At 35.6% G+C, this 14,049-nt stretch overlaps 1 protein-coding gene across 1 annotated transcript in view; it reads left to right on the top strand.

Moving 5' to 3' along the window:
- The window catches only part of LOC150018864 (cytoplasmic dynein 2 heavy chain 1), a 283,446-nt gene extending 269,648 nt beyond the window's left edge, over positions 1-13,798 (top strand). The window contains exons 87-89 of the mRNA XM_090265892.1: positions 544-625; positions 2,544-2,660; positions 13,581-13,798. Of these exons, the coding sequence (XP_090122018.1) occupies positions 544-625; positions 2,544-2,660; positions 13,581-13,739 (358 nt within the window). The 3' untranslated portion in view covers positions 13,740-13,798. The remainder of the gene's footprint in view (positions 1-543; positions 626-2,543; positions 2,661-13,580) is intronic.
- The last annotated feature ends 251 nt before the right edge of the window (positions 13,799-14,049 follow it).

Raw genomic sequence — 14,049 nt, 5'->3', positions numbered from 1 at the left:
ATGCTGTTGGACAGTGCTAACTAGGCTTTTTGGTAGGGAACAGTACTTAATGATTAAGTTATTTTTGTAACAAATTTGGATTATCATTTCATGTATAGTCCACAATTTTTAACAAAGATAGACTGGGAAAAAAAGAGACTCTTCCAAAAATATACTGGACATAATTAAGTTGTGGTTTAGTGGTTCGGGGGGGTTTCAATTTATAATGCCTGAGGTCATATTATAAATATTAATATTTTAGTTTAGCTAATAAACATTTATTCCACAAATCATATACCTGAATTTGAGGATGGTGGTCCAAATGGAGGATGCAAAAAGTAAAGGTCCTACCCTCAAGGAATTTATACAGCCGTGGAGAGGAGACTGATATAACCAGTTAACTTTAAAAATGTTGTGTGAATTCTAGCTAAGGAATTTTTGTTGCTTATATATTGTAAATATTTTTATTTTAAATAAATAGGAATATATCTATTTTCTATTATTCTTTATATTGTACTTCCTGAGAATTACTTCTTTCTGATATTTGATGCTTTACTTTTACAGGGCAATGGGCTTTTCTGTGGATAGCCTTAAATTTGTAGCCTCCTGGAAAGGTCGACTGCAAGAAGCAAAGCTGCAGATTAAGGTATCAGACTAATTTTAAATGTTTTTCTGGGTCTAAAAATTATAATTTTACCAACTGTGATGAAAAGATTCCTGTAAGTCCAATCTCAAAGTCATCTATCTTTATAGTGTAGGATTCACAGAGATTGTAAGTTAAGATTTAGCATGAAACAACTTGTACAAAATGCAATTTTTTCTAAGGCAAAAATAAGAACCTTAAAGGGATACAACATATTTGAAAATAGAACTTTTGTAAAACATTATACAAAGCTTGAAGCTGTGTTATATTACCTTTTCTAAAATTCAATTCAATAAATATTTACTATAAATAAGGTGTGGATATAGTATATAAAAATAGACAAGGAGAACCAAAATGGCAGTGGAGTAGGTGAAAGTTACATTTGCCTCCTTCCAGGACTCAGCTGTAATTAAAACTAAAATACAGAACAATCGTGTGAATAACGAGCTGAAGACGAGCTGAGAAGAAGCCTCATAACCAGGGGTTTACAGGAACCCTCCCATTGAGACTGGGAGGAAGGGCGGGGACGTGAAAAGGGCTGGCACTGCCGCACACGTGGCGGCTGAGGTCTGGCGGGATGTCTCAGCTGCCGTGGCCCGTGAGGAGTGCTCGGCCTCCAGCGCAGAGCACCTGAGCCTGCAAGAGGTGCCCATGTAACCTCTGGCTGTGAAAATCAGCAGGGATTCTGTCCACCAGGGAGAGATGGAAGTCTGCTAGAAACCAAGGTGCCTTCTCAAAGGCCCAGCACACAAAAGCTCATTACCTGCCAGTCACCCTGGGCTTTTGAAAGTGGGAGGCTGGGGCAGACTACAGTTGAGTGAATAGAGACTAGGGTTTGCAGCTCCAGGGAGAGAGCTGAAGGGACAGCTGCGGGGATCCCCGTACTGAGGCTCCTTCACACACTCCAGATGCTGTATTTTCCCTGGGGAAATTAAGTAGCCCCACCCAGCTCACACCTGGGCCCAAGTGTGGAGGTCCAGGCAGAGCAGGGCGTGTCAGTGATGAATTGTGTGGCTCCGAGGCTAAGGCCAGTACCTTACCTCCTCCTAATCCTGACCATTGCACCTCTCCCTCACAGGAGATCCACTAGCCCCACCCTCTCGACTCCTGGTGGCCCCACCCAGCTGAGCTTGGACTCTCCAGAAATTCCTAGCACAGTCTGAGACAGACTCTGTTCCATGGCTCTAGGACAGGGACCATTTATCTTTTGCGCACCTGACCAGTGTAGAGCCCTCCCTTCACAAGGCCAAAGCTTGGTCTGTCTGGATTTGATAAACTCTGCTGGCCTCACCCTAATGACTCCTTGAGACCCTGCCCCACCACAAATCTGCAGACACCAAGTGGGACTTTTGCTGGGTGGCTTCAGACCCCACACTGACACCAGGTTTGAACCTGTATCAAACCTGCCCCTATGTGGTAACTCACTGAGAACCTACGTTATGCAACTCCAGTACTTTCAGAACCTCTTTCCGTGCATGTCGTGTCAAGAATTTTCGCATTAAATTTTATGAACTTTTCTGTTTTTTTAAGAACTGATGTCGAATTTTAATCAGGAAACACATCTTCTTTTGTAATTATGCTTTTCTTTCCCCCTCCTGAAGAAAGAATGACTTTTCAGCTTTTACCATTATATTTCTGTTAACCTAATACTAAAGCACCTGCAATTATGTAACTGATGGCGCTTGTATTTTTTTCCTAAATTTTTTTTTTTTAAATTGAGAATTCAGTCTAAAGGGAGTTCACAGTGAGCACTAGTCCAGGTCTTCACCTTTGTTATTCTCAGATAAAATACTATAATCTTTATTTTATATCACTTGGAATACATAGTCATAGTGTTGCCTTTAAGGTATAATAAGAGTAATAACTCCTGATGTTTCAGACTTTGATATGGAGTTTAATGGTTTATGTGTTTCCATGACAGGTTAGTGGCTTATTACTGGAAGGATGCAGTTTTGATGGAAATCAACTTTCTGAAAATCAGCATGATTCTCCTAGTGTATCATCAGTTCTCCCTTGTTTTATGGGCTGGATTCCACAGGTAATATATTTGTAATAGGTATACGTTTTAATTTAATCAATTCATTAGATTTTTTATCTTTTTAATAAGATATAGTTGGTCTATGCATTTTTATTTACTTTCTAATTTCATCTGCATTTGAACAAGTTTAGTCAAAATGTTGTATCCTTTATAATTTTTAAAATGTGTGGGACATTTTAAAATCTTTAATTTGTAATAGAAAGAATAACATGATTTTTATTTTCTAATTAATATATAGTCTAGTAAGAAACAAGTTTTTAATGATAATATAAACTACCATGTTTATGTTCCTATTATTTTCAGCAATGTGCTAAATGCTTTACAAAGTTAACCTCATATACTCTTCAGAGCAGCCCTGCAAGATGGATATTATTATTCCCATTTTTAATGAGGAAATGTCTGGTCACACAGATTAGATGACTTCTCCATAGTTAGACATGCAGAAATTAACAGTGTCGGGATGGTAATACAGATCTGGTTATATATCATACCATGTCTCTGTGCTGCTGATAGGCAGATGAAGAAAACAGTCTTGACAAAGACTTGTTTGGCTAACTTTTCCCCTTTTAAAATCTGCAGTTATTGAAAGAAATTTTAAAAATAGAATTGGGTGATATTTACCTTTAAAATAGAACATTGTTGTAGATGAAGCACATGGCTTTTACTTAATGTAATTTTAAAATGTAAGTATGAATATGTGAGAAACTTTTCTCACACATTAGTTCTGTAGCTAAGGACTAACAAAACTATTTCATATACTGCTTTTACTACAAGAAAATCAGTTTCTCACTGGAAAATTTTACCTTGAATTTTCCAATTATACTACCTTGAATTGTCTAATTATTGTAATTCTCCTTATAAAATCAAAATTAAAAGCATCAGAATAATTTTAGAAACACAACTAACAAAACTATCAATAATCGCAGTCATTACTGAGAGGCTATCCTCTGACCTAAAAGAGCATACATATTTGTGAAGTCCCGCATTTCTCCCCCATATCAGCTTCATTTTCTCTAGTGTTAAGAGTGACATATCATACAAAGAGGGGAGAAGTTGAAGTAATCTTTATTTCAATCTAGCTATTTATTCATGTAAGAAATTTCTTTTAAAACGTTGGTAAATTATAGATTACAAACATTAGGTATGTGAACCAAATTGAAAGTTATATACAAAAGTTAAGGTTGAATTTGCCAATGGTCCAATGGTTGTAGGTTGTATATGATAAGAGATCAATTTAAATGAATCTTAATTATGTGAATTGTTAATTCTCTGGCAAACAATATTAAAAGCCATATAATGACCTTGATAGGGAAAAAAAAGTAGGACATGTATTAACTGGTTTACTTAAAGAGAAACCCCAGCAATAAAAATAGAGCACGAAGAATAACTGAGTAGGCATAAAGGCAGAAGAAAATGTTCTGGAGCAATACTCACATAATTGATCACAAACAGAATGCAAATCAGGAATGTAGTGTTGTTAGGGACAAAGCCAGTCTGTTAGCGGGTTGTGTAAAAAGCAACATGACATCACAAAACTAGGAATTTATCCCTCCACAGTATTTTACTTAATGTATCATTTCCATCCAATTTTACTACAACACTTGTTAAGTTCCTATATGCCATATATTCTGCTGAATACTGGGGTCACAAAGATAAACAAACCTTTTCCATCTGTTAACCCAAGTAAAAAGGCCTTTCAAAGTGAGAGGCAACAAGTGTTTTTATTTGAGATCAATGAGAATAGCTATTTGGGAAGCACTGCCTCAGGCAGAAGCCCAAGTCATGTTTTGATTAGAAGTCAAAGGCAATGGGTAGTTATGAGAAAGGGGTACAATTACATCAGTAGGAGGAAGTCATTTATGTTCATTGTAAACAATGCTTTTTACTATTCGGTCCTGTAGTCATCAGTCCAGTAGTAGTAACTGCTTTCTTGTTATCTTTGCAAACAGTTCTGTCAGACACAATGTTGCCCTGGGCCCAGTCCAAAGGTTATTTTGCCTTGTTCCATCATCCCAGAGATTTGAGATGTAGTATGTGCAGGGCAGTTCCTCTTGCATGGCAGCTCAGATCCATTTTAAAGTGGCTGCATTGATTGATTAAGAAATCCAAGTGTTCTATTGAGTGGAGGAGCAAATAGGTAAAGAAACTGTTACAGTTCAGCTCTATGTACGTACACTTATAGATGTTTATATAACGTATTTCAGTAGATGAGGGAGGCCTCAACTCTCATCCTGTGTGAGCAGATGAGGGAAAGTCAGATGACCTGAGAAAGAGAGGACAAATTCAAAGAAGGTAGGGGCAAGTCAGTCCAGATACAGGGGTAACGTATTTAAATGTATGGAGGTATGAAAAAACTTAGGTTTTTTCTGAGAATGGCAAGTATAGTACATCTGGAAGTGTATGGTTCATATGGAAGAGTTGTAGGGCATATGGTTAGAAAGAAAGGCCAGGAACCCAGTGTGATAAGCCATGTAGCTGTGCCAAGGAGTTTACAACATTTTGTGGTTAACAGGAAGCCATAAAGAATTTAGAATAGGGTGTGGTGAGATCTGATTTGTAGTTTTAGTAAGTCAGTGTAGCGGTGAGAGGATGCTTGATGGGCACAGGATGAAATACAGTTATACTTGCTTTTAACAGTGATCTTTTGAGTTTGATAAAGCAGGTTTATTCTCTGCTTTGCTGATGAAGAAACTGAGAATTAGGTAAGTTAAGTGATTGATTATGGGTCCCACAATGATGGCACTAGCATTTGTGCAGTAACTAGCATTTATTTGTATTGGGTATGTGCCAAGCACTGTGCAGAGTATTTAAAATACAAGACATTCGGCTTACCAGAGTTTTTTGAAATAGGAGTTGTCATCTCCATTTTAAACTAAGAAAACTAAAGCTTAAAATATTATATAGCTTGACCAAGATAACATATTAATAGGTAGGCAACCAAGATTCGAATTAAAGTAATGGTTCTTATATCCTAGGCCTAATTCTGAGCCAACCTAACAGTATAACCAGAGTTTGGAAAATGACAACCCATGGACCTAATCCAGTGTGCTATTTCTCTGCCACCCTCAACCCATAACCATGTGAGCTGTGAATGGTTTTTACATTTTAAAATAGTTGAAAAACTCAGAAGACTGATATTTCATGACATGTGAAAATTATATGAAATTCAGATTTCAGTGTTCACAAATAAAGTTTTATTTGGAAAACAGCCATGCCCATTCATGTAGGTATTGTCTGTGCGTGCCTTCAGACGGTAACAGCAGAATTGAGTGGTTATGTCAGAGACTATGTAGCCCACAAATCCGAAAATATTTACTGTCTCATCCCTTGCAAAATACTTTGCCAACTCTGTATAAACTATTAAATTCTCCAACTTCTGCTAGAGGTTTTTTAGGGCAGCTGTTACCATCTCCTAGTAAGTTTTACAGAAAAGATGGGGTGGACATCAACATTCTAGTGCATTTTTAGTGGGAGGGAAGGAACCAGCAGAAACTAGAAGGAAGCATCAACATCAATTTATGTACGCCAGTAAAAAGGATCAGTTTTGTCACTTATTCTATGGCTACTTTGTTGCAGAAAGTACAGAATCCTTTGATAAGCCTGGGTGAAATAATGTAGCTCAGAACTTTAGTGACTAATTCCTTTTAGGCTAGAAGGAAGTTGTAGTTTTACAAATTATTTCCACAACATTATCTGATACCTAATAGTCCTGATTTTAGCAGAAACATGCCAAACAAATCAGTCATTTGTACAGCATTCCTATGAGGAAGATAGTACCTCCATTTTTTAAAGAACATTTTAGATTGCAGAAGATTGAAGAACTTCTTTGACATTGTAGTAGTATATGATAATACATTAAGGGTATGAGCGACAAATTGTAAGACTTTTCACTGGAGGGAGAAGGGAGCCCTACCATTGCTTCTATTATGGACGCAAGGTACTTTTCTACTTAACAAAATTAGAGTTATGAATTCTTGAGAATTAAAAGTAATATTTTCCTAGTGGTTCTATTTATCATTATCCATTTATACTACAATAATATAACTTACTTTCACACTCATTTACTTATATATTTATTTTTCATGAAGGGGATTCTGAAGTTGTTCTAGTTCCAGCTCAATGTTGGTGGTTAAATTAATATAGGTCTAAATTAAGGTTCCCCTTTCCCCTAGGGGATTTTGCCCTCCAAAAGCACTGATTCTCTCCAAAGCACTTTCCAAAAACTATTCTATATATGATTTCATAGTGGCTCTTTGTGAAAAATTATTCAGTAAACAGTTTTAATAACCAGAGAATTCCTTGCCCTTGGAAATTCATGCTGTACTTGAGAATATTAAAACCTCCAAGAAGTTCCAGAAATTACCTAATACAACTTCTTCCTGTGCCTATACCACACCCTTCCTCTGATCTACTGGGATACATGATGTCATTTGGGAAACACTGCTTTATGTGATAGAGAAGTCTGAGATGATGCCCTATTTTGACAATGCAGAGGACGTCAGTTTGCCTGTGTTCTATCTTTTCAGTAAGAGTACTATCCAGGGCTCATCACCCAGCCTGAATCCTATTGGCCTAGACCTTCCACGAGGCACCACAATTGACATTTCAATTTCAGAAACAATTTTATTTTGAGGAAAAATACTACTATAAAATTATTCCATAAGCCACTCACAAAAACAACATTTACATTAGTTTTACATTTATTAACATGTTATCAGCATGTATATAAGAAGATATATACTGAAAACTCTACCTTATATGCACTCTAGTTTAAAAAAATAAATAATAAATTAATATCCTTTCTATATGACAGTATGTTTTTTCCTTAAGGACTTATGAAAGCAATGTTGTTACTATCATGATATTGAAAAATACAAGTGAAGTATTTTTCTACCAAAGAGTAGTCAGACATTCTTGACAGGAACAATTCTCAGAATACTTACTGTTGGAAAATTATTTTGTTTCCCATTTTGAGATATTTATTTTTTTCAGAGTTGCATTAGTAAATTATACAATTTTTATATAGATTAAAGCTCTGATTTCCTAACATCTTTTATTAAAAAGGGCTGTTCCTTGACTTGGTTCATAAACACTCAGAAGCTATGTGTTAGGAGATGTTAGTTCAACTTTATGCACAAACTGATGAGAGGGATATTTTGGCTGCCTTCATGTATGTTGTATTATAATGAAATTGAGTGAAAATAGGTAAAATAGTTAACATAATTAACCTAGGCAATTTTGCTTTCTGTTGGAGTGGTTTTGTTTTTTTATTTTATTTTGTTCCTTTCTTTGGTTTGTTGGCTAAATGGTACATCATATCAACATTTACCTTTGTCAAATGCATGTCTTCTTTCAAATATTAGCCTCTTGCCTGCTATTTGTAGCACATGTGTACTTTTAAGTTACTTTTCCATGGGCATGAGTATGAAATTTCTAATTTTAGCCTCATTATTGACAGAGCTAACTGGACCACTTTCTGTTTTAATAAAGTAGGATATATGAGCACATTAACCACTTTAGAGTAATCACAATATATATATTTTAATTATTTTATTTACATCACACTAACTTGTTTACATGTCATTATGAATTCTTTGAAGTCTTTGTAGAATAGCTTCTGTTTTGCTAATTTGAGCACTTAATATATTTGCTAATAGTTATCAATATTTAGTTTCATCTAAATATTTCAGTCCAGCAGGGCCTTATGCTTTGTCTGGAATATTTTCAATGAGCCTGTTAAAGAAGGACTTGTGTCAAGAATTTAATTTAATTGAACAACATTCATGAAAGTTCTGGCACCACGAGGTATTGTGGTAATGGTGAGAATGTTACAAAAAGTGGGTGTCCAAAAACCCCCAGAGCTTGCGGCTGGGGGATGGGGAGAAAAGGAAACAGCTTTCAGGATGCCTTCACACGCCTGAGGCTGGTGGCTGGTGTCTTTGTTATGCAAATTATTGAATGCATCCAAGGCCTGGGAAGATGGGAGGGGTCTTGGACCAGGGGATGGTATGGAAAGAGCACACAGAGCCTGTGTGAGGTTCTGTGAATGGTCAGAACTGGGGACCATGCTGTCAGCGTCACAGGACGCAGTCAGGGATTTAAAAATAAGCGGCAGACGTTTTAACTATGTCTGACCATGCTGTTTTGAAAAGGGGGTTCTCGATGCGGATTACAAAGAAGGAAGAAATCCATGCAGTTTACAAGGAGGCCGAGTATCCACAAGGTTTAGTGATTAAAAGCTGGCGAGCACCTTAACACAGACAAGGCCTCCCCAATCAGAATTGAATGATTGGCAACCACCGGTAAAGCTGAACTGAGTTTAGAAAGTAGGGAAACGGTATCTCTAACTTTTCAAAAACTAGCCTGGTTTGGTAAGGGGAGGCACGGATATGTGTTTGTGGGTGCTTTAAGGAACATAAGACTTAACGACAGAAATCCGCAAATCTAAATCTATATAACTATTAAATAAACAATTCTTTTTCTTTTCACTAAACTCTGGTATTGAGAGTTATAATTCTGGTGACGAGCAATCGGGCCCCTAACTAAATAAAGAGCCCGTGGGTTCTGTTTCAGTTGCAGCAGCCCAGGGCCTCTGTAACAAGAATGCAAAGTACTTAGCTCACTTCTTTGATAATTTACTTACTGGTGGCCTAAGAGCAAATTTGTTCAACTTTTTTTTACAGAAGATTATAACATTTAAGGGATTTTGAGAAGTGATAAGCAAAATTTTAAGAAGTAACCAGTGTTTTACTTTTAAAACACTATAGGTCTTGATAGAAATATTTGTATACTCACTTTAAAACAAACAAAAAGCCTATAACCAAAGCAGGTTTGGAAGTATCTGGAACTATGTACAGAACTAGAGAACTGATTTTGAATATGCAAAAAAACATCAACTTTGCATTACCGTTAAGTTCCTAATTTAAATAGAAAATTGCTTGGCATTAAAATGAAGAAATAATAGAGAAAATCTTCTGAACAAAAGGAATAGCATTGTAAAACATTTCAATATGATGTTTCTATTTTTATTTTTGACCATAGAAGCTATGGGAAGCAAAGCAGATATCAGGTGGTAGAGAAAGATAACTTAAGACCTTTCCTGGGATTGTAAATAGTCATTCATAGATTCAGATCATTTCAGTTAAAGAAATATATGATATTTATCTGCTGTTTGCTAAAGAATTTGAAGGCAACACCAGAAGAAAGCCTGGACTAGGTTATTAACTTTAGGAATGGCTAAGGGGTTATGAAAATTACAGAAATTCCTGAATCCTAAAGCTTTGCCATTTAAGCAAAATTGGAGAAGAGGGAAGAGATTAGGCAGTGACTAATAATGTTTGAAAATTCTCTTTACTTCATATCCTGTATTTTTCTGAGGCCCAACCAGGATTCTCTCCATTAATCCTTGTTAGGTTAACATCCCAGGGTAGTATTTTGTTTTCTAAGTAATTATTTTTCCAAAAATTTTTTACTATGTGTTTTATGTATGTATTGTTTCCCAAACTAAATTTTAAGCTTCAAAGATTACCATTTTCTTTATTTGAATATACACTGAAACGCTTAGCCTTTATAATTCTAGACACACATTAACACATAAAATACTGTTAAGTGAACGGATGAATAACTGACAGAATCTTTACTACAAGCCAAGAAAATTAGAAAGACACAAGGCAGATGGTGTTTTTTCTATTTGGGCAATGATTCTCCATAAAGAATGAATTTTGTTATATGTAAATCAGGATAAGACTTAGGAATGTTAGGAATTAATGACTAGTCTAAAAGACTTAATGGTTATATATATCAAGGAAGAGGAGTCACCACAGTATTTAAGAAAGAGAGAGAAAGGAAGGCGAGAAAGATTGGAAAAGGTAATAGGAATTTCATATAATGCCCACTTATAATTAAAAAATATTTTTCCTTTATGTAAAAATTTTAAACATTCTATTTTCTTTTCTCTTTATTGCAGCACTATCCCTGAAAGGTAGTCATGCTAAAAAGCTGGGTTTTGTTTTTTTTTGTTTAAGTTGATTTGAGAATTAGTAGGGAGTAAGGAAAAAATGAGTATGTACAAGGTCAGTCCAGAAGGTATCCAGCCATGTAATATGAAAAATAGAGACATTTATTGAAGAAAATACAAAGTAAAAATAGCATTGCACATAGAACAATGATGCTTCAGTCCCCCTCAAAATAGGTACCTTGGGACCTCACACAGTTCTCCTAGTTGCCATCAGCTGCCCAGTTATATTTTCCTGGATCTCATCAGTGGTCTGGAATATCTTCTCTTTCAAAGCTGATTTTAGTTTGGGGGAAAAGCCAGAAGTCGCAGGGCACCAAACCTGGGCTGTAGGGGGTGTGAGTCACCTGGGTTATTTGATGTTTCACCAAAAAACTGTACCAGATACGATGCATGAGCGGGCATGTTGTCATGATTAAGCTGCCGATCACCAGTTGCCTGCACCTGTGGCCTTCTGAATATTTCCGTGGAGGAATATTCAAGCTTAACACAAAATTTTATGTAGATTTGTTGTTCTACTCACTCAGTCATTTTGAATACGACAGCCACACAGTACACATGATCACTCAATGGTGTCTGTGCCCCACTGACTAGTACAGTGAAGTCATCATTGTTCACACATGCAAATTCCAGTCCACTCTCCTTGGCTGCCAGGTTACATCAATGTCCTGCAAACTGTTCTCATTATATTAACAATGGCTGGACTTATTCTGGACAGACCTCATATATGCAGTCCAAAGAATGAGAGATATGTTGAATAAATAATACTTTATATTTGAGCTGTTTAATACACCATAGATTCTTTAGGTGAGTGAGTGTTGTTTATCTCTCTTTTGTAATAGGGAAACTGATGCTCAGAGAGTAACCTACTTAGGATCAAGAGCTCCTAGACAAGTACTCCAGAACCTTGAAATGATTTATTTCCATAAATGCCATTGTCTTTCATTTTGAAAAGTAACAATAACAGTGGTCAGGTGCTAATATTCATATACCAGAACCTTTTTTCAACTGCATTATCTCTGGCAATTTTGCCACTACCTAACTAGGTTGCCATAGTAAATTCTCTATGGCTTTCTACCCTTTGTAAGTACCTGGAGAACATTACGCTAAGTAAAATAAGTCAGTCAGAGAAAGACAAATACTATATGATTACACTCATATATGGAATCTAATAAACAAACTGAACTAAAAGGGAAAATGGGGACAAACTCAGAGATGGAGAGCAGGATGACAGCTAGTGGTGGGGGAGGTAGGGGTGGGGGCACTGAGCAAAAAGGAAAAAGAACTCATGGACAACAGTGCGGTGATTGCTGGGGGGAGGGGTATAATGGGATTAAATGGTAATGGAAAAATTTTTTTAATGAGCCTCACTTTGAAGTTTCACTCCAACTGTAAGTAATAGAGCATTAGTTGAAATACAGTTATATAAGTTTAGTAAAAATATTAATCCTAGATTTAAATTGGAAATACTATTATGAACTTGTGACTTTTTAAAAAATTATTTATTTATTTATTTATTTTTAGAGAGAGGGGAAAGGAGAAAGAGAGGAAGAGAAACGTCACTGTGTGGTTGCCTCTCACTCGTGCCCCCAACTGGGGACCTGACGTGCAACCTAGTTATGTGCCCTGACTGGGAATCGAACCAGTGACACTTGGTTCACAGGCCGATACTCAATCCACTGAGCCACACCAGCCAGGGTTGAACTTGTGATTTTTTATATATATATTTCTAAGCTCCAGTCACTGAAAAATCCTAGGAGAATGATAAATCATTTCTAGTGCCTAAATTATTATTTCTAATACCATTACTCATTAAGGGAACCAAAGATCTTCAGAGTAATAAGACTACCTTATTTCTGGGACAGTAAATATGCAAGATTAGCTTGTAACATATTGACATACTGGAAAGCAAGGAAGCTATTGAAGATGACAGGGACATATCAAAAAACTCAGAAGAATACTTAAAAAGAGTTCCTACTTCACAAAGATTGACGATTTAAACATCAATAAGATAATAGCTGCATTGGATTGAAGCTCATCAAATATGTTTAAATTTACTAGTTCATAATGATACTTCAAAAAGGGGGGGTTATTGATCACCCTTAGAATATACTAAGAAACAAATTCATTATTTTGAAAACACATAACTAAATAAAAGGAAATTAGAAGCATTTATCTAGACTTTATGAATTGTCTTAGTAATCAAAAAATTGATAAGTAAAAATTTCTCTCCATAAATATACTATTGCCTGGAAGTGAAAAAGGAAAAACAGAGTTAAATTATCATTTTATAATCTTGAATGTAATAATGATCACCATGGCTCTCAATATCTAAAAAGAGACAACCAGTCATATTTGACTCTTGAGGAAAGTATAGAGTACCACCTATGTAGTGTTTTTGCGAAAAGTTGAGTCTGAATCTGAGCTCACCTTAAGATCCAGTTTATAAGAATACAGGGAATAAATGAACATGATACCGTGGGAATGTAGCCAATAAAATTCAGAATGTGGGAAACTGATGATAGTTTCTTCAGCAAATTGCAAGGAAAAACCTATAAATTCCGAAGACATAGAGACATAGCAACAAAATGCTAGTATGGGCTTTATTTGAATTATGGTTCTAATAAAAATACTTTTAAATTATGAGATAATGCAATAATAGATAATGATACTCTTAATATTTTCAAATACTATATACTGTTGCTGTATTTTTGTTTTATTTATAGACATATTTACATATTTATAGGTAAAAATTTCTGTGTCACAGCTGGATGGGGACAGTTTCTTATGGTAATCTTTATAAAATTTTATAATAAAATAGTAAATAATTATTTGGGAGGATATTGTGTTTTTCTCTTCAAACAAGATATTGCTATATTTTAAAACAAAATTGATTTTTTTAACAGGGTGCACATGGCCCATATTCCCCTGATGAGTGCATATCTTTGCCTGTTTACACAAGTGCTGAAAGGGACTGTGTGGTGACCAATGTTGGTGTTCCCTGTGGAGGTGACCAAGATCAGTGGATCCAGTGTGGAGCAGCTCTGTTTCTAAAAAATCAATAGAATATAGCAAAAAGAAACATTTATTGTTTAAGCTTTAAATAAAATACATATTGAATCTACATTTGCAATGTTAATTCAAAATATTAGCACATAGTTACCCTATGTTGTTGATCTCATTGAGTCTTTATTTTAAAGGGTAATGACAGCACAGTAATTTAGGTAAGATGTTTAAAATACTGTATTTACAGAATCACTAATAAATGTTATGTCTACTACATTTGCATTGTAATTATTTAAAAATATATAAGATAATCTTACAGTCTTCTATATTTAAAGTGTTAAAGGTCCATGTTGTTTACACAGTCCAAAC

Source organism: Furipterus horrens, unplaced genomic scaffold (assembly GCF_987537825.1).
Source record: "Furipterus horrens unplaced genomic scaffold, mFurHor1.1.pri manual_scaffold_2, whole genome shotgun sequence".
Lineage (NCBI taxonomy): Eukaryota > Metazoa > Chordata > Mammalia > Chiroptera > Furipteridae > Furipterus > Furipterus horrens.
This window is presented reverse-complemented; position numbering and strand designations above follow the sequence as displayed.